We start from the raw sequence: 27,087 nt of genomic DNA on the forward strand, positions 1-27,087 counted from the left end.
ATCTTGCCATGGGTGTTCTGGGTCGGCTACGGTTTGAAGCAACCCTATCGGCTTTCCCGGATGAGGTTTAGACTGGGCACATACGCTACAACCCTTTACATAGACCTCAATATCTGTTCTCATCCGGGGCCACCAGAATTGACGTCTGGCAAGGTGTAGGGTTTTCAGGAACCCAAAGTGGCCTGCCTGTTTTACGTCAGTATTCAGCTGCAGCATACATGGGACAGCTCTCTACATAGCTTTCTATGTCCTTTTTCAAGGAAGGCCACCAAAATTGCCTTTTAAGCAGATGTAGGGTTTTGACGAATCCAAAATGTCCAGCAATCTTTGAATCATGTCCAGCTTGCATTATTCTCAGTCTTAGAGTTGCTGGAACATATATTTTCTCTCCAACCCAAGTCAGGTCATCTTTAATTAAACACAGGTTCTTATGCCCTTGAAACCACTCATCAGTTTCCAGTGCTTTTTTGAACTCCTGACACGATGTCTTGTCTATTGGCATCGTGGCCTTGCTTTGTGCTTGGGTAGTGACAGGCGCTGCAAATTGTTTAGGAGTCATAAACGGCTTAACTACTTCAGATTTTGCACTATTATATTGTGGCATTCTAGATAGGGCATCTGCTAGGAAATTCCTCCCCCCAGGGAAGTAATGGATTGTAAAGTTAAATCGGTGGAAATGTTGGGACCACCGTGCTTGTTTGGGAGACAACTTCCTAGGGGTTTTCATCGCTTCAAGGTTCTTATGATAGGTCCACACTTGGAATGGTATTTTGCTCCCCTCTAGGAAATGCCTCCAGGTTAGGAGTGCCCATCATACAGCATAGGCTTCCTTCTCCCAGGCTGCCTACCATTGTTCAGTTTCAGACAGTTTTTTAGACGTATAAGCACATGGTTGCAATTGGCCCTCCTCGTTCCTCTGGAGCAGGACTGCTCCTACAGCCACATCACTAGCATTAGCTTGAATGACAAAAGCTTTCTCCGGATCTGGGTGCTTTAAAATCGGCTCCACAGAGAAAAGCTTCTTTAATTTTTCAAATGTGGCTTGACACTCCCCCGTCCATTTCAGCAGCTGCTTTTGTTTTGGCTTTTCTCTGCCCTTAGTCTTTAATAGATTTGTAATGGGGAGTGCGATTTGTGCAAACGAGGGAATGAACTGCTGGTAAAAGTTCGCAAAGCCTAAGAAGCTTTGTAATTGCTTTCTAGTACGAGGGGGGGCCCACTCCAGCACAGCTCATACTTTCTCCGGGTCCATTTCGACACCCTCGCTGGAGATGTGGTAGCACAAATAGTCGATATGATCTTTTTGGAATTCACATTTGGAGAGTTTGGCATATAACTTAGCAGAGCGCAGCTTATTTAATACTGCTCTAACTAACTTAACGTGCTCTGCCTTGATTTCAGTGTAGATTAATATGTCATCAAGGTAAACTAAAACCCCCTTGTACAGATGCTCATGAAGAACCTCATTGCATAAACACAGCAGGGGCTCCCTGCAGTCCAAAAGGTAGCATCTTAAATTGAAAACAGCCCATGGGGCAATTGAATGCAGTCTTCCATTCATCCCCCTCCCATATTCTTATGCGATAATACGCCTCCCGCAAATTTAGCTTAGAGAAAATTTTTCCTTTTGACAGGTGCGCTAACATGTAATAATAATAATAATAATGATGATGATGATGATGATGATAAAGTTGGAAGGGACCTTGGAGGTCATCTAGTCCAACCCCCTGCTCAGGCAGGAAACCCTATACCATTTTGGACAAATGGCTGTCCAGTTTCTTCTTAAAAACTTCCAGGGTTGGAGCATTCACCGCTTCTGGAGGCAGGTTGTTCCATTGGTTAATTGTTCTAACTGTCAGGAAGTTTCTCCTTAGTTCTAGGTTGCTTCTCTCTTTGGTTAGTTTCCACCCGTTACTTCTTGTCCTGCCTTCAGGCGCTTTGGAAAATAGCTTGACTCCCTCTTCTTTGTGGCAGCCCCTGAGATATTGGAACACTGCTATCATGTCCCCCCTCGTCCTTCTCTTCGTTAAACTAGACATATCCAATTCCAGCAACCGTTCCTTATATGTTTTAGCCTCCAGTCCCCTAATCATCTTTGTTGCTCTTCTCTGTACTCATGTCCTTCATAAGGGGGAGGAGGTACAAGTTTTCCACGCATACAGCATTCAGGCCCCTATAATCTATGCCACAGGTGTCAAACTTGCTGTGTCACATGATGTGTTGCAACGTGTCGTGACTTTTTTTGCATTGCCGGAGCTGGGGTGGGCGCGGCCGCTGTATGATGCAACAGGCCCGCGGGCCGGCAGTTTGACACCCTTGATCTACGCAGAGACGAAGCGACCCATCCTTCTTTTCTCTGAATAGCACGGGTGCTGCCACCTGGGGTTTTGCAGGCTGGATGGAACCCCGCACTAAGTTCTTGACAATGAACTTACAAAGTTCATTCAGTTCCCTAGTGGTCATGGAATACATCTTTGGTTTTGGAAGCTTCGCCCCTGGGATAATTTCAATGGCACAGTCTGTGGGGGGTTGGGGTGGAAGCTCATCCGACCTGCTCACTGAACACTTCGGCTAGGTCTCAGTATTCCAGTGGGAAGCTCTGTAATTCCTGTTCGCTGAGTGCGGAGGCTAATTCGTGACGTAGTCCATGCCTCCTGCCCTTTCCTTTAGAGGGAGGAGGAGCCCTCTTCTTCAGGAATTTCAAGCGCCCTTGAAAAAATAGCCTTACCAATTACCAAGCTCTTGAAAACAGGTAGAGGGGCAAAACCCTGTCTCAGTCAACCTTTAAAATGGATTACGAAATGCCAAGCAGGGTTTGATCAGTTCAAAAGGTTGCCCGCGGGAGAACCAGTCCTCAAACATCCTAACCTCGAGGAGCCGTTCATCATCCAAACGGATGCTACAGTGAGGGAAAAAATTATTTGATCCCCTGCTGATTTTGTACATTTGCCCAGTGACAAAGAAATGATCAGTGTATAATTTTAATGGTAGGTTTATTTTAACAGTGAGAGACAGAATAACAACAACAAAATCCAGGAAAATGCATTTCAAAAAAGTTATCAATTGAGTTGCATTTTAATGAGTAAAATAAGTATTTGATCCCCTATCAATCAGCAAGATTTCTGGCTCCCAGATGTCTTTTATACAGGTAACGAGCTGAGATTAGGAGCACTCTCTTAAAGGGAGCGCTCCTAATCTCATCTTGTTACCTGTATAAAAGACACCTGTCCACAGAAGCATTCAATCAATCAGATTCCAAACTCTCCACCATGACCAAGACCAAAGAGCTGTCCAAGGATGTCAGGGACAAGATTGTAGACCTACAGAAGGCTGGAATGGGCTACAAGACTATTGCCAAGCAGCTTGGTGAGAAGATGACAACAGTTGGTGCAATTATTTGTAAATGGAAGAAACACAAAATAACTGTCAATCTCCCTCAGTCTGGGGCTCCTTGCAAGATCTCACCTCGTGGAGTTTCAATGATCATGAGAACGGTGAGGAATCAGCCCAGAACTACATGGGAGGATCTTGTCAATGATTTCAAGGCAGCTGGGACCATAGTCACCAAGAAAACAATTGGTAACACACTATGCCGTGAAGGACTGAAATCCTGCAGCGCCCACAAGATCCCCCTGCTCAAGAAAGCACATGTACAGGCCCGTCTGAAGTTTGCCAATGAACATCTGACTGATTCAGAGGAGAACTGGGTGAAAGTGTTGTGGTCAGATGAGACCAAAATCGAGCTCTTTGGCATCAACTCAGCTCGCCGTGTTTGGAGGAGGAGGAATGCTGCCTATGACCTCAAGAACACCATCCCCACGGACTTCCAGTTCTGGTTCGCGGCGACTCCGGTCGTGTCTGGAGACTCGTCTCCACACCGGCTGGGTTTTTCTTCGCCGGTAGACCCCTTGTGGGTCAAAGGTCGCCCTGGAGGGGTGACCACCGAGGAGGAGGCTTGCTGGAGACTGCAGGAGGGTGGCAGCTTCTCTCGTGGCTCCAGTTATTTCCTGAGGGCCGACGGAGCAAAAGATTGTCCTGTAAGATGGCCGATTACCCTGCTGCACCAGCCGAAAGTCACCACAACATCTAAGCGTGAATAGACCCACCGCGGATAATCCGGGTGAGACCCCTTCTCCTCCTCTCTTCACCCTACTTTGTTCTTTTTTTTGCCTGTAAAAGCTCTGTTGGAATCATTTCCCCGTCTTGAAAAAGCAGCTTTGGTATGTGTGGGAAGAAAGGTGTTGAACAAAAAGGTTAAAATAAAAAAATCTAAAGACTACAGTTTATTTTTATCTACTTTGGGATATAGAAAAAAACATTTTTTAAAGAGCTCTACTATCATATTATACTGGAAGATTGTTTCTTTTTCCACTTTTTTCTCTAAAAGATAGAAAAAGGGAAGAAAAAAAATGGTGTCTGGAAAAGATTTTTAATTCTATTGAGGACATCTAGTGGCGAAAAGTTAATATTGCAACTGCTGGTTACTGTTTGGATATGAGATGGACTTGGCCTTCAAATTACTTTTGAAGAGAAAAGATAAGCGGATGCAGCTGTGGGAACTGTGGGGGTGGATACTGCTTTACTTTTATTAAATACAGCCTCCACTAAAAGAAAAAAAGGCACTCTCTTCAACTATTATTAAAATGGAGAAACCTTATTCACAATTGAACTATAAGCTTATATTGGAAAAGATCTATGAAGCTACTGAAGAAATATGTGCTACAATCAAAGAGACTTCTACAGAATTAAGAGTCAGAAGCCATATTTCAAACCTTCAAACTGACTTTCAGACAACATCTGACCATTCTACAAACCAAAACATACTAGAAGAGGACTTAATTGAGACTAAAGAGGAATGTATTTTACCCTACAAGCATTTCATCTATACCTTTGAGGATCAGAAAAATCAAAGACTGAGATTTGAGCCTTTAAAGCAACGAAGCTTTAAGGATAAGAGAAATAGACGCCTAATGCAGAGGATGGGATGCTTCTTACTGTTTCAGATGATGCTACAAGCAATAAAGAGAGACTTATTGGCTGAAAGGGAAGCTTTGTTATGGAAACCTGCCTGGCACAAAAAAAAGGCCAGAATAAGACTGAAAAGTTAAATTCAAAATTATATGTGATGGATCAAAGGCACTGTAGAATTATGGATTGATTTAAGGTTTAAGATTTAGAGTTAGAAGTAAGAGAAAAATGGGTGATTATTAGAATATATATTTTAAATAGATTAAGAATGTATTCTTTGGAATAATAGGTTTATTTGTATGAAAACTATCATGTAATGGAATGAAGAAAACTGAAGAGGCGTTTTAGATCTGGATTGATTTAATAACTAATTGAATATGTTAAATTAGTAAGATGATGTTCTTGCCTGACAATATGGACGTTATTAGGTATGATAATTAACTGGATGAAATTTGAATTTGGTCCAAAGGGCTGAAATGATTTAAGGTTTGATATTACTTTGTTATTTTGTTATCTTAAAGAGATTGATTGATTGGATTATATATGTATAGGATAGACTAATATTTTACTTTAATTAGGAGATATATTGTGTAGTGGAAGAAGAAATAAATGAGATTTGTGATAAAATTAAGGATTTAAGAGATTGAGATCTAGAATATATCTGGAAGGGATACCTGAATTGATAATCTGTTTCTTTAAAGTCAAATTTTATTATGTTAATTGTAAATTCACAAAGCTCTAAAACAGGTTTAGGATTGTTAGAAATTTAAATTAGAAATGGATTATTTTAAATGCATTAGGTTAATTGAGGGAAATAGAGAGGGAATATTCAATGTATTGATTTGAGTTATTCATATATGGTTTTATTTTTGGATGTTTGATTACCCCAGCACCACAGTGTGTCTTAAGCACTTTGTTTTAAGAATAAAAAAACCAATAAAATTTGTTGTTGTTTTTTAAAAAAAAGAACACCATCCCCACCATCAAACATGGAGGTGAAAACATTATGCTTTGGGGGTGTTTTTCTGCTAAGGGGACAGGACAACTTCACCACATCAAAGGGACAATGGACAGGGCCATGTACCATCAAATCCTGGGTGAGAACCTCCTTCCCTCACCCAGGGCATTGAAAATGGGTCATGGATGGGTATTCCAGCATGGCAATGACCCAAAACACATGGCCAAGGTAACAAAGGAGTGGCTTAAGAGAAAGCACATTAAGGTCCTGAAGTGGCCTAGCCAGTCTCCAGACCTTAATCCCATAGAAAATCTGTGGAGGGAGCTGAAGGTTCGAGTTGCCAAACGTCAGCCTCGAAACCTTAATGACTTGGAGAGGATCTGCAAAGAGGAGTGGGACAAAATCCCTCCTGAGATGTGTGCAAACCTGCTGGCCAACTACAAGAAACATCTGACATCTGTGATTGCCATCAAGGGTTTTGCCAACAAGTACTAAATCATGTTTTGCGAAGGGGTCAAATACTTATTTCACTCATTAAAAGTCAAATCAATTTATAACTTTTTTGAAATGCATTTTTCTGGATTTTTTTTTGTTATTCTGTCTCTCACTGTTAAAATAAAGCTACCATTAAAATTATAGACTGATTGTTTCTTTGTCAGTGGGCAAACATACAAAATCAGCAGGGGATCAAATAATTTTTTCCCTCACTGTAGCAATGTTGCAGTGGGTGCAGTTCTTCAGAAAAACAAGGGAGAACTACAACCTTGTGCGTACACCTCCAGGAAACTCACCGACACAGTGTGGCCTTGGGCTGTGTGGGAGAAGGAAGCATTTGCTGTAAAGTGGACATTGCTAACCTGGCTATATTTCCTAGAGGGGAGTAAGGTACCATTTGAAGTGTGGACTGACCATAAGAACCTTGAGGCGTTTAAAACACCACAGAAATTATCCCCCAAGCAGGTTCGCTGGGCGCAATATTTCAATCGTTTTATAACTTCTCTCTAAAGTACACTCCTGGAGGGAAGAACTTCCTAGCTGATACCTTATCTAGAATGCCACAGTATAAAAGCCAGCGCGAGGAAGTGGTCAATGCTATCATCCCCTCACCGCAGAAAGCCTCTCAAGTCACCACTAGACATCAAGCTGAAAAACAATACATCGGCTCCGACAGCAGGTTGACCCAGAAACTTAGAACCGAACTGTAATCTGACCCCTGGTTCAGAGACAACAGGCAATTGTTAACATATAGAGATGAATTAGCATGGAAAAGTTGCAAATTGTACCTTCCTAGCACTCTCAGGGTCCAAGCCTTGCAACGTAGCCACGATGCCAAGCAGGCCAGTCACTTTGGATTTTTAAAGACTTTACGCTGAGTAAGACGACAGTTCTGGTGGCCCGGAATGAAAAATGACATTTAAAGCTATGTTAAGAGCTGTGCAATCTGTGCCATCATGAAAAAAAAGACCAGGAAAACCTCCTGGGCTGTTACAGCAGGTAGTGCAACCATCCCAGCCCTGGGAGGAAATCGCAATGGACTTCATTGTACAGCTCCCTGCAAATAGCAGAAATACCGTAATTTGGACTGATATTGATCTTTTCTCGAAGCAGGCTCATTTTATAGCCTGCCATGGTCTTCCCTCTGCCCAGAAACTGGCGAAACTGTTTCTAAAACACACCTACCGACTCCTCGGAGCACCCAGGAGAATTATAACAGACCAAGGGGTCCAGTTCACTGCAAAATTCTGGAGGGAGTTCGTGAAGCTGATTGGATGTACCCAGGGGCTCAGTTCAGCTTTTCATCTGAGTACAAATGGAGCTGCTGAACGAGCGAACACAATGGTGGAACACCTGAGATGCTATGTTAACTATTAGCAAACTAACTGGGTAGATCTCCTGCCTTTTGCTGAAGTGGCATACAACACTGTGCACAGCAGTACTGGACTTACTCCTTTTAAAATAGCTACAGGCAGGGAGTTCGTTCCCATTCCTGAATACCCTCAAGAACCCCCCTCCTCAGAAACACTGACCGAATGGGTAAACTCACTGCAGAGCGCTTGGGTAAACATCAAATGTCCCTTAGCTAAAGCCACAAAGATTCAAATGGAACAAGCCAATAAGAGGCGATCACCGCAGAAACCCTTTCATATAGGACAGAAGGTCTATCTCTCAACCAAATACCTAAGGTTAAAACTACCGTGTAAAAAGCTGGGTCATAAATTTATTGGTCATTCCCCATCGTAAAAATCATAAACCCTGTCACAGTGGAGCTAAAGCTCCCATGACTCTTGGGGAAAATACATCCAGTTTTTCATTGCAGTTTGTTAAAACCAGTAATAGACTCAACATTGAGACTAGTACCTCGAATCGCCCCAGGTCCCATTATGGTAGAGGGTGGCACCCATTATGAGATAAAACAAATTATTGATTCTAAATTATATAAAGGAAAGTTACAGTACCTAGTTTGGTGGAAGGGGTGTCCTTTGTCAGAAGCCACATGGGTGAAGAGTAGAGATGTAAAAGCAGAGAGATTAATTTGGAAGTTTCATGATAAACTTCCCCAAAAGTCTAGGGAACCTTCAGACTATAGAACAGAGGACTAACAAAACACTAATGTATATCTATGCTTGTTATCTTTCAGGAACTGCTTTCTCTTTAGGGGAGTCCGACTGTCAACTTCTGAAATGAACCTGGCTGAAGCCATCTTTGTTGTTCTAAGTTACCACATAGTTTGGGGGGAAGGGGGGCACCAAAAGCATTGTTAGACTAAACACGGAGCGATCCCATGAGAACCAAGGATATTCCCACAGGAGCTGGAAGGTGGAGAGAAGAAGTGTCACAGAGCCTGCCAATTGCTTTCATTGGGTAGTGTGATCACTAGCATAGTAGAGGGGAGGGAACTGTTACATTTAGTTAACACTGAATCCCTGGTGGGAATTTTAGAGTTGGGTTCACTTTTGACCATGCCGATATTATGTATCCAATAAACATGTGCTTTGAGGAAACTTCAAGCCTCAGAGTTCTGATTTATTTGGTTTCATTAGTCAGAACCTTGGATGGTTCACACATGATGAAATCTCCAGCTAGACTGGAGGGAGGTGTTAAGGGGGGGCAAATTTATAGTCTTTGCACTTCAGAAAGCAGCACAGGCCTGACCTGTCAGGCATGAAAACCAGGACAACACATGAAGTTCCAATTAAACAGATTTATTGATCATGCCTATGCACAGGAATCTTCTCAACGAACAGTTATCACCTGCTAGAAGTTAGATAAGGGTCAACGGAATGGTGGGTTGGACTTAGTACATTTGTGGCTACATAGGGATTCTCTTTTGGCCCCATCCCCAGGCTCTGCCTCTCATGGTTCTGATAGATAGAACCAAATAAATCAGAACTCCGAGGCTAGAAGCTTCCTCAAAGACTATGTTTATTGGATACAAAATATCGGCACAATCAAAAGTGAAACCAAGTCTGAAATTCCCTCCAAAGAGTTACACTATTACAAAGTCAAACTTCCCATCCCAGTGCTATGCAATCATCCACGTTCCCCAATAGAATAGCTTGGCGGGCTTTCTAACAAAACACCAAACCCTCTAACATAACAGATAGAATGACCTTAGTTCCCACGGGACACAGAATTGTTTAGACTAACAAATCTACTCCGCACCCCCTGCCATTCATGTGGCAACCTAGAATGAGCAAGATGGCTGCAGCCAGGTTTGTTGTAGAGTTGACACTGCCACTCCTCCTATATCTCCCCCAGAATCCTTGAAGCCTTATGTAACTGTTCCCAAGGGAATGCAGTCATCTGGAGAGATTCTTGTAACATAGGTGACTAACAATAAAACTTCTGTTTGAGACTATTCATGAGTGGTTCTGGTGGCTTGCTCCTGACATGCATTTCAGTAAATTATGATTTGCTTGACCATAGTTTCATTAAATTGGCTGGATTTATCCAACATGCCATAGGATAGAGCAGAGTTTTCAAATGGTTTACAAATAAAAATTTGAGTCTGCTATTAATTTATACTGGAGAAAGGGATACCTTTGAGACTGCTGTATCTGAATTACTGTTATCATTTGATAACACATTATATATGCTAATCATTCTACTTATGTAACTAATAATTCTATCTTAATTTGTTTAATACATATTTGCTTTATTGTGTGTTATATGAGTTGCTAACAACAGGTTTAAATAACTATACAAAATAATAGCCAAAACCAACAAAAATGTAAAACCTATAATGACCACCCAGTTGAAAACAGGTCTAATAAACTAAGAACACTGCAGGGTCTCCAGTTAACCTCCTGACCCCCATGCCCAGGAACACATCCAAGTCTTTAAACCTTTTCGGAAAGCCAGCAAGGTTAGAACCAATCTAATCCCAATGGGTATGGTGTTCCAAACAGGAGGTGCTGCACAGTAAATACCTGCTTTCTCGATCCTGCAAGAAGACATTATTTAATTGATGGGACACACTGCATGCCTCCTGCTGGATCTCATGGCATAGATTGAAAAATCAGGGAGAAATGGTCCTACAAATGACCCAATCCTATGCTATGAAGGGCTTTATAAATGACAAACTTCTGGAATTGCACCCAGAAGCATACTGACAGCAAATGCATCTTACAGAACAAAGATGTAACTGTTCACAATGCTGCATTCTGGACCAGCTGAAGCTTACAGATGATATTCAAGAGCAGTCCCATGTAGAATGCATTGCAATAATCCACTTAGGTCAGATGACTAAAACATGAGTGACTATGAGCAGTGCTCCCTGGTTTAATAAAGACACAATTAGAGCACAAGACAAAGTGGTGCAAAGGCTGTCTTAGCCATGGCTGCCATCTGTTCCTCAAATAGGAGCTACAAGTCCAGGAAAACCCCCAAATTGTACACCAGTTCACTTTGAGGTAGTTGGAATCCCATCCAAAACTAAAGATGGAAAATTGGTGGAACCAAGAGGCCCTAAAACCCAAAGCCACTTCAGTCTTGCTAGAATTGAGCTGAAACCTGTTCTTTCCCATCCAGGCATCCACAGCATCTAGACACAGACAAGACCTGTACAGCATCACCTGCTTGGTCTGGAGCAGAGATGTGGAGTTAGCTATCATCAGTTTATTGATGATACTTCACTCCCTGCTGTTAGATAACCTCTCCCAAATGCTTCATGTAGATGTTAAATAGGAGTGGAGAGAGTCCAAACCTGAGGCACCCCACATAAAAGGGGCCTAGGGTCAGATTTCTCTCGCACACCAACACTGATTACAATTAGCCTTGGAAGAAGTAGGAGAACCAGCACAAGATTGTACCCCCGCTCTCAACCCCTGGAACCAGTATAGAAGAATACCATGACCAATGGTATTGAAAGTTGCTGAGCAATCAAGGAAAGCCAGAATGGGAGCACTAACCTTTCCTGCTCTTGACAAAGGCAATTCACAAGCACAGTCAGTGCTGTTTCAATCCTGTATCCAGCTATGAAACTTGACTGAAAGGGATCCAAATGATCTGCTGAAGCTACAGCATGACCACCTTCTCAACACTTTCCCCCCAAAGTGATGTTTGGACACAGGAAGAAGTCCAATCTTGTCAGTTCAGATGAAGGCTTCTTGAGGAGGTGAACCATCACCTCTTTCAACATTGGTGGGACATTGCCCTTTCTCAGTGATGAATTCACCACCACCAGGACCCAACTGCACATGATTTTCCAGAAAGTCTTAGCTAAGCAGGAGGGACATGGGTCTAATATACAGGTGGCCAAGTGTCATGGCTTTGTCGGATCCCGGTTCAGAGGAGGAGGAGTTGGAACCAGGACTGTCTGACAGGCATAGCACAGTCCCCTCCTCACAAGGAACTGAGGAGTGATTTAACCAGATGCTGGGGGAAGGTATGTTTGTCAGGAACACCTGTTTGCTTTGATGTGTACTTTCCCGGTTTTCGTGAATACTTCCTTGTGAATCTTGGACCGTGTTTCTTGGCTGTGAACTTCGGAGTTCGCTTGTGGACTTTGGACTTGGCTCTCTGACTTCAGACTCTTGGACCGTGCCTTGTTTTTTGGAACTCTGGACTTGTGTTGCGGACTTGGTATTTGTGGGTACCAAGGGTAACCTCTGCCTTGCCAGCGTGACATGGATCAGAACACCAAGCTTGCAGTTCCAAGAACCCTGTCCACTTCATCACGACTAACAGGATCAAACTCATCCGAGATAACAGAACCAGACTGAGTCTTGGTTATCTCCATAGGATCTGCTTCAAGGCCAGAGCCCAACTTGGAGCAAATCCAAATGCCTTTATCTGAAGATGCCTAGCATATTCCTTACAGAGGCTCTGGAAGAGAATCTCTGGTTCCCAAAGACAGACCAAGTAATTCTAAACAGGACAGCTATCCACAGAGTATTTTACTACCTTTACCTTAATAATGGCTGTAGTTCATGCTTCATCAGGTTCATCCCTTGTTGTCCTCCAGCACTGCTTTAGGTGTCTCTTCTTACATTTTCACCTCCCTCAGCTCCTCTGTAAACCAAGGGGAACCCTGGGATACACAGCAGAAGAGAAGTCATATAGGCATGATCCGATCCCTGCCCACAACCGCCTTCTCCTTCCACACAATGACTGAAACCTCAATCAGACTATGCATCAGACCTTCAGGAACAATCTCCAAGCTCTCACTGGAATCAAATAGGGCCCATCAGTGCCTGGGATGATATTCATATAAGTTCAGCCTCTCTGCAGCAGGGAGCAGCATTGGAGCATTTCAAGGCAATCAGAAAGTGGTCTGACCATTGACAGGGGAGTAACAGTAATCCAACACTCCAGGGAGATTTTTTGCGTGAAAGCACCGTGCATTTAGTTGTGCTACTGGAAATACTCTTTATATAAAGTGGATATGAAATGTCTACATACCCCTGTTAAAATGCCATGTTTTTGAGATATAAAAAAAAAATCAGACCAAGATAAATTACTTCAGAATTTTTCCACCTTTAACATTTAAGCTGTACAATTCAACTGAAAAACAAACTAAAATCTTTTTTTTGGGGGGGAAATAAAAAAAAAAAGTACAATAATGTGGTTGCATAAGTGTGCACATGCTTAAACTAATACTTTGTTGAAGCACCTTTTGCTTTTATGATAGCATTCAGTCTTTTTGGGTAGGAGCCTATCAGCATGGCACATTTTGCCCTGGGAATCTTTGCCCACTCTTCCTCGCAAGAGTGCTCCAAATCTGTCAAGATCGCAAGGGCATGTCCTGTGCACAGCCTTCTTCATGTCACTCCACAGATTTTCAATAGGATTCAGGTCCGGGCTTTGGCCGGGCCATTCCAAAACTTTGATCTTTGCCTGGTGAAAACATTATTTTGTTGAATTGGAGGTATGCTTTGGGTCATTGTCATGTTGAAAGGTGAAAGTCCTCTTCATCTTCAACATTTTAACAGAGACCTGAAGGTTTTGTGCCAAAATTGACTGATATTTGGAACTGTTTATAATTCCCTTCACCTCGACTAAAGCCCCAGTTCCAGCTGAAGAAAAGCAGCCCCAAAGCATAATGCTGCCACCACCATGCTTAACTGTGGGAATGGTGTACTTTTGGTGATATGCAGTGTTGGTTTTGCGCAAAACATACTGCTTGGAATTATGGCCAAAAAGTTCAGCTTTGGTCTCATCAGACCATACCCGTGTTTCCCCCAAAATAAGACCGGATCTTATATTAATTTTTGCTCCAAAAGATGCATTAGGGCTTATTTTCTGGTTAGGGCTTATAGTCAGGGAAATACTGTACTAAATGAGTCTGTCTGACAGTCTTAACTGGGGCTTATTTTGGGGGTGGGGCTTACATTACGATCATCCTGAAAAATCATGCTAGGGCTTATTTTCTGGTTGGATCTTATTTTGGGGAAAACACTAACACATTTTCCCACATGCTTTTGCCAGACTTGATGCAGGTTTTTGCAAAATGTAGCCAGGCTCAGATGTTTTTCTTTGTAAGAAAAGGCTTCCGTCTTGCCACCTTACCTCACAGCCCAGACATATGAAGAATAAAGGAGATTGTACACATGTAATACACAACCAGGACTTGCTAGAAATTCCTGCAGCTCCTTTAATGTTGCTGTAGGCCTCTTGGCAGCTTCTCTGACCACTTTTCTTTCTTCTTTTTCATCAATTTTGGAGGGACATCCAGTTCTTGGTAATATCACTGTTGTGCCATATTCTCTTCACTTGTTGATAACTGTCTTCACTGCCTTCCAGGGTATATGCAATGCCTTGGAAATGTTTTTGTACCCTTCTCCTGACTGATACCTTGCAACAATGAGATCCCTTTGATGCTTTTTAAGATGTTTGAAGACCATGGCTTTTACTGTAAGAGGCAACTGAGTAAATGTCAGAGAAATATTACTAGAACAGCTGAACTTTATATGGGCTTGATCACAGTCACTTTAATTGATGGCAGGTGTGTACTGACTACTGTTTAACATCAGTTTGAATGTGATTGGTTAATTCTGAACACAGCCACATATCTACTTATGAGAGGCTTATACACTTATGCAACCACCTTACTGTAATATTTCCCCCCTAAAAGTTTTCAGGTTTTTTTTTAATTGAATCGTGCAGCTTGTATGTTACATTAAATGTGGAAAAAAATCTGAAGTGATTTATCTTGGTCTGATTTTTTTACATCTCAAAAACCTGGTATTTTAACAAAGGTGTGTAGACTTTTTATATCCACTGTATGTCAATATTCTGCTTCTTATTACCACTTCAAAAGTGTCACCTGTATGTGTATGTTAGCTTTTCTCTGATACATTGAGTGTATTTTTGATTGATTCCTCCTCTTTCACAGAATAGCTTATTCAGATTTTAGATAAGAGGACAGTTTCCTCTTATCTAAAATAAAATGTAGGGGAAAGGCCATAATTGAATCATGCAGCTTGTATGTTACATTAAATGTGGAAAAAAATCTGAAGTGATTTATCTTGGTCTGATTTTTTTTTACATCTCAAAAACCTGGGGTGTGTAGACTTTTTATATCCACTGTACTTCTGGTTAGTAGACCTTGATGATCTGTTTTAAAAAAATAAGGTAGACCCTTGAAGTCTGATATTGGTCCTTATCTCATGAAAGGAACAGCAAAAATAATATAATCCTGTGTCTATGCATATAAGATTATATTCCTTGTATCTGTGGGATATAAAACCACAAAAACCTGCTGCAAGATATTGAAGTTTAAGTCTCTTGTGAGATTTTATGAGAGGATTGCTTACAGTAATTATCAACAGTAATTCCCCCTAAAAAAGAAACATTGAATTTATCGTAATCACAATGAATAATACAGTACATTGAATATAGTTCAAAACAAATTTAAAGAAGGAAATCAGTTTGAGATTAAATTATAACCAAGAAGAGCTGACATTTTGTCAAAATGATGAAAGCAGCATTGCACCCATTTTGTATGTGTAGGGCACAACACTGTTCTTGTCATTTGCCCCCATTTATCACCTCCTGCTGATACCTCTAGTTAAATCCAAAATTGCATGAACTGAAGAAATGTATTCATGCAGTTGGGTTTTATTCTGTGCCCCCTCAAATTCTATTAGAGCAGATGTTAAGGGTTCAGGTAGAAGTACAATCCTGCTGCTTGAAAGAATTCCCTCTAAGTCAGACATGTCAAACTCGCGACGTCACGTGACGCCGCTCAACGTATCGGGAGAGTTTTGCCATTGCTGGCAATGGGGTGGGTGCGGCTTCCGCGTGATGCATCCGGCCCACGGGCCAGCAGTTTGACACCCCTGCTCTAAGTTAACTAAAAAACCTCTCTTTTTGAATTATATTTTTAATATAATGAAGAATTGAATAATTGTAATGGGAAAACTATATACTGTCTCTGATTTTGCTCTTTGGATGCAATGAAATATTATGAAAAAGCATGAGAACTTGCAGGACAATACACAGAATGGCCTTTTCCCTACATTTTATGGAATCCATACTCTTTTAAATAAGTAAACTGACTCAATCTGATGACAAGCATATATTGATATCTTTTGTTCAGGTGGGTGAAACAGAGACCAGGCTAGAATGTCTGCTGAACAACAATAAGAATTCTGATTTTTGTGCTCCACTGACCTCCTTTGATTGGAATGAAGTGGATCCTTATCTATTAGGTAAGGGACAAATACTGATGTAGCAGAATGATGATGATGTTGTTGTTGTTGTTAGTTGCGAAGCCGTGTCCGACCCATCGCGACCCCATGGACAACTTTCCTCCAGGTAACATGATTAAAATAACGAGTTCTATTTATAAATTTAGCTAAGAAAATTGTTGGCAGATATCAGCTTCAGAAACTAGCCAAAGGTAGACTTCATATTATCTTCAAGATGTAGACAATCTTTTGGTGGCCAGTGGCCTTAACATATTGGGGGGGGGGATAGCTGCAAATGGATGGAGCTACATCATGGATTTAAGTGAGAGGGGAATTTAGACAAGTTTCTTTGTTTTACTTCTGACTGGGCTTATTTTCATCTGTTCTCAAAATTCCAAGAAATTACAGGCAGTCCTTACAACCATTCATTTAGTGACTGAAGTTACAACAGCACTGGAAAAAGTGACTTATGACCATTTATCACACAACCATTGCAACATCCTCATGGTCACATAATCAAAATTCAGACGCTTGGTAACTGGCATGTATTTATGACGGTGTCCCAGGGTAATGTGATCACCTTTTGTGACATTCTGAAAAGTAAAGTCAATGGGGAAGCCATGTTAGTAACTTAATGACTGCAGTGATTCACTTAACAACTATGGAAAGAATTGTTGGAAAATGGGGCAATACTCACTTAACTGTCTTGGTTAGCAACAGGAATTTTGAGCTCAATTGTGGTCGTAAGTCGAGGACTACCTGTATACCAATAATTTTCTGGAACCATGGCCAGAGGAGACTAAGTGGACTTACAATCACAATTAAGCCTGCAATTTGGGTTGTAAGTCATTGTGGTCGTTAAGCAAGGCACCCATGTGACTGCCTCACTCAACGACCACAATCCCAGCACACACACCCCATTGCGGTCATTAAGTGACTACATGGGTCATTATGTGACTCCACAGGGGAACCTCAGAGGATGGGGGAGGCTCAGTGCACATTGGCCTAAAGAAACCTGCCATGGGCTGGGAGGCCTCAGGCCACTGGGCCTACCAATGCATGGGCCTTCCTCCCACCCAACTGGGCAAGTTCATTTACCTTCCCTTTCTGTGCAGCTGTTGAGAAGCATGCCCAGCTGTTGTGAGGCACAGCTACTGTAGAAAGCTAGCTAACACAATGTTTCTGAAGGTAGAAAGCCTCAAGCATCGTGAGGGCTGACACTTGTCTCACAATGTTCCAAGGCTCTTTCTACCTTCATAAACATCGTGAAACAAACACCAGCCCTTGTGAAGATTCTGAAGGCTAGAAAGAGCCTCAGAAACATTGCAAGACTCCTTCATGTCCTAGTGTTCGTCTTGCAATGTCTCCAAAGGTAGAAAGAGCCTCAGAACATTGTGAGGGCTGGCTTATTAGCAGCTGCATGGAAAGGGAAGGTAAGTGGACCTGTGCAGTGGGGTGGGAAGAAGGCTCAAGCTTTCCTGGAGTGGTGGGGTGGAGGGAAGGCTTCTGCATCAGTGGTCCTACCCAGTTGAGGCCTCCTGGTCCACAGCAGGTTTCCACATGCCAGTGGGCCTTAGGTGGCCAAGGCCTCCCAGCATGGAGGACTTGCGCTCCTGCGGTTGTAAGAGTGGGCACACTGCGAAACACCCACATTTTTGTCACATGACTGTGGGGTTGTATGTCCCTTCATTGTCCAACAAAAAGACCTGAAACTACTGAACAAATCTATTCTGACCACTCTTCTTTTGGCAATTCTTTGTTGGTACAATAATTGACTAGTCAGTCAAAATTGTTAAGTACTATTTTTTTAATTGTCAATTATTCAGCAGAATGATTTGTGATTTTGGTGGTCTGTTTTATAATTGCATCATGGCTTCATTTTAATAGCTAAGGAAGTAGGAAATTCTTGGTCTTGTACCTTTTTCTCCCATTTTAATGTTTATTTGAATTCTCACTAAGGCTTTAAAATTAAAGTTTGTACTAGCGAATTGTATCTATGCTTAAAATGTATATACGTATTTTCATTCTGTTATAGATTATAGTTGATTACAATTTAATTTTATTAATACACATTAGTTCTCCTATAACAAATACTCTATTTTTTTATTAATAATACAGTCAAGTCAAATATATTTTGATGATTATGGGCAGTCATAGTCCCATGGCATTCAATAGAATATTGATTAATCACAATGTAGAAAAACATGTTTTGATTTTTGTTTTAAAGCTGGTAGTTTGATTTAAATGTTTTGACTGCTATAAGGGATCTAAAGATTCCTGTACTGTTAAAAAAAAAAGTTAATAGACGCATTGAGGTTGCTTTCTATAAATCAAGAAGGGGTGGAGGTTTACTTTGAGGTCTAGAATTAGAAATTTTATGTAATGATCCATATATGTATTGCTTTTAAGAAAAAACAATCTTAATATGTTTTTTCTTCCCTCTCAAACTATGCCAGGTACTTCTAGCATTGACACAACTTGTACTATCTGGGGTTTGGAAACTGGCCAGGTCTTGGGAAGAGTGAATTTAGTGTCTGGCCATGTCAAGACTCAGTTGATTGCTCATGACAAAGAGGTGATGGTGTATTTTTTTCTTTTTCTGCAATTATGTGCAGTTACTAAAAGTTTTTTTTTAAAAAAATCAATGTATAAATTGGAGATAGTAAAGTAGCAGCCAAGGTGGGTTGCATTGCTGCTATTAGTAATGCATTTATTTTCCTTTTAGTAATTCATTGAAAATGGGGAATCAATACAACAAAGTAAAATATTTTGTAAAAGAAACATTCTGCTCACAAGGAGAGAGTGTTATGCCTAAAGCCCTATTTTGTGGTAAGCATTGTCCTTTTTTAAGCTAAAGCAAATAATTTGTTGGATATACCTTCTTTACTCCTGCCTTTACAGTGAGGACAAGGATCCTTAGTATGGGAAGCATCATATTTTATCACTTTTTTGCTATTGGTATCTGAACAGGTTTATGATATTGCATTCAGCCGTGCAGGAGGTGGGAGAGACATGTTTGCTTCTGTTGGTGCTGATGGCTCAGTGAGGATGTTTGACTTACGGCACTTGGAACATAGCACTATTATCTATGAGGATCCTCAGCACCATCCTTTGCTCCGCCTTTGCTGGAATAAACAAGATCCTAATTACCTTGCAACAATGGCAATGGATGGTATGGAGGTGAGACACTGTTCTGTAAGAATACCTAGTACACTTTTTTTCTGAGTATATAGTGAGCTTGATAATCTGTGCTTTCCAACTATGTACTGAAAGAAATGAGGCTACAGTTTTTACTACATGGATTACTTAAAATTATCAAAATTATCTTACTTGCATACAGTTCCATGAAGTAAAACAACCAGGTAGATATACATGTTAATTAAAAGATACTAGTATACTATGAAGAAATGGACAGTTAGTAATCCTTATGGTGGTTTGGTGAGAAGAGCTAGCCTGCCTTTGGTTGCTATAGTATCTCTACAAGCAGAACTCATTTTTAGAAATAATACATTACTCATGTTAATTTCTCAATTTAAAGAAACAAATTATACTGATAGCCTTATATGTGAATTGTACTAATAAGCAGCCATAGGATTTTATATTGTGATTTGTCATCTAGGCTTCTTTGCAAAAAGTGTCTGTAGTCAGGAGATACTATCATATTTTTATATTCATTATTGGGACAAATGTATTTTTCAGTCACTTGGAATAAATATGCTAACTTGATAGCTGGATTGAAGTGTGAATGCTCTGAGCACTTAAGAGACTAGGTAATGAAAGGATAAAAATAAAGTCTAAGATAATTTCTTTAGAATTAACATATAGAATTATTTTTCCCTCTAAGGTGGTGATTCTAGATGTCAGAGTTCCCTGTACACCAGTTGCCAGACTGAATAACCACCGAGCATGTGTGAATGGTATTGCTTGGGCACCACATTCTTCTTGCCATATCTGCACAGCAGGTAAAGATAATTTGTATTCCTCCCCTCTTTTATTTGGGCCTCTAAGAGGTGATTGGGATTTATTATGATTTCCAAATGTGAACATAAGATTGTAGTCTAAGTGCTCTGTATATAATTTGAAGGCTAACAAATACACCAACAAAATCAAAGGCATGAGATAAGAAAAAAAAGGAAAGATATCTAAATATAATTTGACCAACACCATTTCATTACATTATACCTCTCTATTCTTGCAAAAATCATTGCTTCTTCCACATACATACCCCTGTTGTACATTGTCTTTTCTTAAATCTCTCAACTCTGTTTTTGAGAATCATTAACCCCATTCAACTACAGCTTTCTTAGTCTTCACCATCATTTTGACCTATTCACTCTTCCTATAAGATAAGATAAGATAAGATAAGATAAGATAAGATAAGATAAGATAAGATAAGATAACCTTTATTGTCATTTTTTTACTGTGGGCACAACGGCACAGATCAAAAATGAAATTTAGTTGCCCGCTCTCAAAGTGAAACATACATGACGCACACCTAAACATACTATGAACAACATATATATAGACCCACATCCCTACATATACGTATCAAATAAATATTAAATACTGTCCATCTTGAATATATAACGGAAGGAGGAAGCTTGAGAGTTCACAAGGTTAATGCTGTATGGAATGAAACTATGGCTGAATCTGGATGTTCTGCTACGGATACCACGAAGCCTCCTCCCAGAAGGTAACAAGGAAAACAGGTCGTGAAGAGGATGTGTAGTGTCCCAGATAATCTTACGGACCCTGCTCAAGCAACGCTTCTGTGCTATGTCCTGGATGGGAGGGAGGGAACTGCCAATGATCTTTTCGGCCATTCTCACCACTCTCTGCACCGCCTTCCTGTCTGAAGCAGTGATGCTTCCAAACCAGACTGTGATCTGTATGACAGGATGCTCTCGATCGTCCCCCTGTAGAAAGTGGTCAGGACAGGGGAAGGAAGATGTGCTTTTCTCATGCGACGCAGAAAATGCAGGCGCTGCTGTGCCCGCTTCACCAGTTTCTCACTGTTGAGCGACCAAGTCAGCCTACTCGTTAGCTGCACACCTAGGAATTTGATGCTGGTAACCATCTCCACAGGTGAATCATTAATGCACAGAGAAGTGTGGCTGTGCCTGCCTTTTCTGAAATCAACAATGAACTCTTTGGTTTTTCCGGTATTTAAAACTAGGCTGTTTTCCTTACACCAGTTCACCAACCCCTCAACCTCCTTGAGGTAAGCTTCCACCTTGTCATCCTGAATAAGGCCCACTACTGTTGTATCATCTGCGAACTTCACAATATGGTTGGTGGCAAACCTGGCACAACAGTCATGAGTCAACAGGGTGAACAGCAGTGGACATAAGATGCAGCCCTGAGGAGAACCTGTGCTCAAGAAAATGGTATTAGAGGTATTTGTTCCAACTCGCACATATTGGGGCCTGTTGGTAAGAAAATCAAGAATCCAGTTGCACAAAGTGTTTAAGCCTAAAAGGCCCAGTTTGTCTACTAGATGCTGGGGAATGGTTGTGTTAAACGGCGAACTGAAGTCGACAAACAGCAAATGCACATGAGTATTTCTTTCCTCTAAGTGCTTCAGGCTCAGATGGAGAACGGAAGAAATAGCATCCTCCGTAGAGCGATTTGGTCGGTAGGCAAACTGAAGCGGGTCAAATGCTGGCGGGAGGCTAGATACAATAGTGTCCTTTATCAGCTTCTCAAAGCATTTCATGATGGTGGATGTCAGTGCAACCGGATGGTAATCATTGAGGCCTGTAATTGTGGACTTTTTTGGCACTGGCAAGATGATGGCCATCTTAAAACACGATGGGACCACTGCCTGCTGCAATGAGAGGTTGAAAATATCTGTGAGAACACAAGCCAGTTCCTCTGCGCATTCCCTGAGGACACGTCCAGGGAGGTTATCTGGGCCTGCTGCTTTCCGAATGTTAACTGTCTGCAGTGTTTTCCGGACAGAGGTGACATCAAAGCTTTAGATACTGTTTTTGTAATTTGGCACTTGTTCATTCTCTCTGTATCACCAAATCACCTTAATTTACTTATTTTGTAGTCAACCCACATTCATTCAGCAATCATTAATTCTTAATCTTCTCTCTTCTTGTTTCACACACACACTTTTTAAGTACCCTATTTATAGCAATAGCACTTAGACTTATATACCACTTCATAGTGCTTTACAGCCCTCTCTAAGCAGTTTACAGAGTCAGCATATGGCCCCCATCAATCTGGGTCCTCATTTTACTGACCTCAGAAGGATGGAAGGCTGAGTCAACCTTGAGCTGGTCAGAATTGAACTGTAGCAGTCTGCCTGCAGTACTGCATTCTAACCACTGTGCCACCACAGCTCTTCCACTACATTCCACTTACTCTTATGTTTCTTCTGATATAGCCATGGTTTACTTCTATATAACAGTGGGGGTTGAAGCATGCTTTTATATACAAGCAGTTTTATTCTATCAATAAACAGTCATCCCTTGCAAGAGACCACATACTATTTATTACTTTTCTATTAGCATTTGCATATGTTAACATTTCTCTGTTTTCCTTTCTTTTGTATACTAGCATACTACTATAGTATACTAAGATATCTACATTTATATATTTGCTCTTATTTTTCATCATTTAAACATAATCTGCAATTATCCATTTTATTTTACCTTGTCAAACACAGCATAGTCTTTGATTCATTGATTTTCAGTTCCGTAATCCTCATTGCATCTTACTATCTGACCTACATTTGCTGCAAATAATTTGGGTTCTGAGCCAGTCAGCAGTTGTTGTTCAGTCCTGGACAGCTGCTTTGAGGAATTTTAACTCTTTTCTCCTTACAGAACAGCTTCAACTCAGGGATGTTGGTGGGCTTGCTCACATGAACTTCCCACTTCAGGTCCTTCCTCATTACAGTCAGGACTTTGACTTGTCCATTCCAAAACATTTTCTTTGGCTTTAACCATTCTTTGGTTGTACAACCTAGGTATTTTGGGTTGTCTTGCTGCAGGACCCACTTCCCCTTGAGCCTCAGTTCATGGACAAATATCCTGACATTTTCCTATAGAATTTGTGGATTTGCTGATATAATTCAGTATTCATATTTCCATCAATAATGGCATGCCATCCTGGTTCAGAGGCAGTAAAGCGGGCCCAAACCATGATACTTCCAGCACCATGTTTCACAGATGAGATAAGGCTCTTATGCTGGAATGCAGTGTTTGCCATTCACCAAACGTAACATTTTTCATTCAAATCCTCAAATTCTATTTTGGTCTTATCTGTCCACAGAACATTCTTCCAGTAGCCTTCTGGCTTATCCATGTGGTCTTTCACAAACTGTAAACAGACAGCAATATACTTTTTGGAGAGTAGTAGCTTTCTCCTTGCAACTAGCAAACTTAAGGCACCAGGCTAGAAAGCAGGAGACTGTGAGTTCTAGTCCCACCTTAGGCATGAAAGCCATCTGGGTGACTTTGGGCCAGTCACTCTCTCAGCCCAACTCACCTCACAGGTTTGTTGTTGTGGGCCAAATAGGAGGAGGAAGGAGTATTAGGTATGTTTGCCACCTTGAGATATTTATAAAAATAATAAAGGTGGAATTTTAAAAAAGTTCCAGTTCCAACCTGTCATGCACACTATTGTTGTTCAGTGTTCTCCTGATTGTAGTCTCATGAACACTGACATTCACCATTCTAAGAGAGGCCTTTAGTTTCTCAGACATTGCCCTGGGGTTCTTTGAGACACCCCCCCCCCGAGTATTAGCACTTAGCAATAGCAATAGCACTTAGACTTATATACTGCTTCACAGTGCTTTATAGCCCTCTCTAAGCGGTTTACAGAGTCAACATATTTGCCCCCAACAATCTGGGTCCTCATTTTACCAACCCCAGAAGGATGGAAGGCTGAGTCAACCTTGAGCTGATGAGATTCAAACTGCTGGCAATCGGCACTCAACAGAATTAGCCTGCAATACTGCATTCTAACCACTGCACCACTACGGCCCTTTACACACTTTGCTCTTGGTGTAACCTTTGTTGGTCAACCAGTCCTGCAGAGGATAACAGTGATGTTGAATTGCCTCCATTTGCACACAGTCTACCTGTTCATGGACTGGTAGAGTCAAAAATCTTTGGAAGTAGTTTTGTAACGTTTTCCATCCTGGTCAGCATCAACAACTGTTTTTGGAGGTCCACAGAAATGTCCTTTGTTCAAACCATGATGCACTTCCACATACCTTTGTTATGATCAGACTTTGATGTGAATACCCAGAATTCTGTTCTTTAAATAAGGTATGACCTCCCACACAAACACCTGACTCTAATTTCTCCTTCAAATGAACTGATAATCCTGGAGATTCCACATACTTTTGACACACACAATTATGTAACTTTTGACTTGTTTAATTGGGTTCTCTTTATCTAGTTTTAGGATTTGTGTGGAGAACAGAACACATTTTAGGTCATACAGGTAGTCCTTGACTTACAACCATAAGTGAGCCCAAAATTTCTGTTGCTAAGCAAGACAGTTGTTAAGTGACTTTTGCCCCATTTTATGATCTTTCTTGGCACAGTTGTTAAGTGAATCACTGCAGTTGTTAAGTTAGTAACACAGTTGTTAAGTGAATCTGGCTTCTCCATTGACTGCTTGTCAGAATGTCACAAAAGGTGATCACATGACCCCGGCACACTGCAACCATCATAAATATGAGTCAGTTGTCAAGTATCTGAATTTTGATCACATGACCATGGGGCTGCTGCAACAGTCGTGTGAAAAACGGTCATAGGTCACTTTTTTCAGTGCCGTTGTAAGTTGAGGACTACCTGCATTTATGCAGAAATATTGAGAACTCAAAAGGGTTCACAAACTTTTAAGTACTATTGTACATGCAGAAGTATATATACATTCATAACCCTAATGTACTTCCAACATCAACACTCCTTATAGATTTATCCATGTACAGTAAACACTAAGGTTAAGTCTTACTCCTTGTAGAGTGGGAACCATTTACTAAGCATTCCATTTATTCTCATGTATGCATTACTGCTATAAAATACAATTTTTCTCATTCAGTAATTAACCTTCATATTACATAATTTAAGGGTATTTGTTTTATCATATAGTTTTTCTAAATCAACAATTTTGTACAATACACTTTCTTCCTCATATGCATGCACTACTCAGTGACCTGCTGAAGAGGTCTAGACTGCATATCCTATGTCAGGCATAATGCCTGCACCTGTACTTCCAAATTTTTGGTTATTATGATCTCTTGTACCTTTACAATCAGAATTTAGTCAACTCCTTCCCTGGGCACACTCAACAAATTAATTCCTTTGGATTTTTGTCATTTATGTTTGATGCCTTTTCTTTTACATAGAGGAACAATAATGACATTCCTCCAGTAGTCAGGCCCAGATGTAGTCTTCATGACTACAAATAATACAGCAGACATTCTATCCTGCTCTGCATGCGGAATACAGCGCCCAAGCCGCGCCCCGGGCAACCGCTGGTGTGGACCATGCCCTGCCAAAAGGCGTTCGAGGACCTAAAAGCCTTGTTCGCGAGGGAGCCGGTTTTGCTCCACCCAGACCCCGAGAACCCATTCGTAGTGCAAGCTGACGCCAGTGATGTTGCAGTGGGGGCGGTTTTACTCCAAAGAAACAGCCAGGGGACGCTACAACCCTGTTCCTACAGATCGCGGAAGCTCACAGCTACTGAGCGGGCATGGGCCATGTGGGAGAAGGAGGCGTTCGCGGTGCAGTGGGTGCTCTCGACATGGCGGCATTTCTTGGAGGGGGCGAAGGAGCCGTTCGAGGTATGGACGGACCACAGGAACCTTGAGGTACTGCAAACACCAAGGCGCCTGTCACCAAAACATGTCCGGTGGGCACAGTATTTCCGCTGCTTCCGCTTCACATTGAAGTACGTGCCGGGGGGCAAGAACTTTCTGGCCGACGCTTTGTCGCACATGCCTCAGTGCAATAATAAGCGGGAGGCGGTGGTACAGGCAATCATGCCCCCATACTAACAAGCCGCAGTGAGGAGCTACGGATGGCAGTCCGAGACGACCCATGGTTGAGGGACCATCCAGGTCTCTTGACAAGGTGGGAGGGGCTGGCCAGGAAAGGTGACAAGTTGTACGTCCCAAGTGTCCTGAGGCAGGCAGTACTTCGACGGTGCCATGATACAAAGCAGGCGGGGCATTTCGGATTCCTGAAAACCCTGCATTTGGTAAGGCGCCAATTTTGGTGGCCCCAGATAAAGGCGGATGTAGAGACCTACGTCAAGGGCTGCCACGTCTGTGCCACCACAAAGCCCCTCACGGGGAAGCCTTTGGGGTTACTGCAAAAGGTGGCAGACCCGACCCGGCCATGGGAGGACATCGCCATGGACTTCGTGGTTGAGTTGCCAGAGAGCCGTGGCCACACCGTCATCTGGACCGTTATTGACCTTTTCTCCAAGCAGGCCCACTTCGTCCCATGTAAAGGGCTACCATCTGCCCGGCGGTTGGCTAGACCTTTCATCGAGCACATGTATCGTCTTCACAGAGTGCCTAGACGGGTTATTTCGGACCAGGGGGTGCAGTTCACGGCCCGATTCTGGCGTGAACTCCTCCGGTACATTGGGTCGTCCCAGGGCCTCAGCTCGTCGTACCACCCCAGCACCAACGGAGCAGCTGAACGTGCAAACGCCATGGTGGAGTGCTACCTGCGAAGCTATGTGTCCTATCAGCAAATGGACTGGGTCGACCTGTTACCGTTTGCGCAATTGCTTATAACAATGCGGTGCACAGCAGCACTGGGTTCGCTCCCTTTCGGGTGGTGCATGGTGTGGACTTCGTCCCTATCCCCGAGTGCCCCCAGGGGACCACCTTGCCCTGCTTACCCCAGGAATGGATAGCACACGTGGAGGAGTTATGGGGTACAGTAAAGAATGCCCTAGCAAAAGCCGAGGCAGACACAAAAGCGCAGGCCGACAAGAAGAGGGGGTCCCACAAGCCATTCCAGGTGGGCGACTGGGTATACCTGTCGG

The 27,087-nt window shown here is 41.9% G+C and overlaps 1 protein-coding gene across 1 annotated transcript in view; it reads left to right on the top strand.

Moving 5' to 3' along the window:
* LOC107292168 (DDB1- and CUL4-associated factor 7) overlaps nucleotides 1-27,087 on the top strand; it is a 113,963-nt gene that overhangs the window by 80,587 nt on the left and 6,289 nt on the right. Inside the window, exons 3-6 of the mRNA XM_015821230.1 lie at nucleotides 15,969-16,080; nucleotides 18,516-18,634; nucleotides 19,030-19,239; nucleotides 19,904-20,021. Of these exons, the coding sequence (XP_015676716.1) occupies nucleotides 15,969-16,080; nucleotides 18,516-18,634; nucleotides 19,030-19,239; nucleotides 19,904-20,021 (559 nt within the window). The remainder of the gene's footprint in view (nucleotides 1-15,968; nucleotides 16,081-18,515; nucleotides 18,635-19,029; nucleotides 19,240-19,903; nucleotides 20,022-27,087) is intronic.

Source organism: Protobothrops mucrosquamatus, unplaced genomic scaffold (assembly GCF_001527695.2).
Source record: "Protobothrops mucrosquamatus isolate PMUCROS unplaced genomic scaffold, P.Mucros_1.0 scaffold1281, whole genome shotgun sequence".
NCBI lineage: Eukaryota > Metazoa > Chordata > Lepidosauria > Squamata > Viperidae > Protobothrops > Protobothrops mucrosquamatus.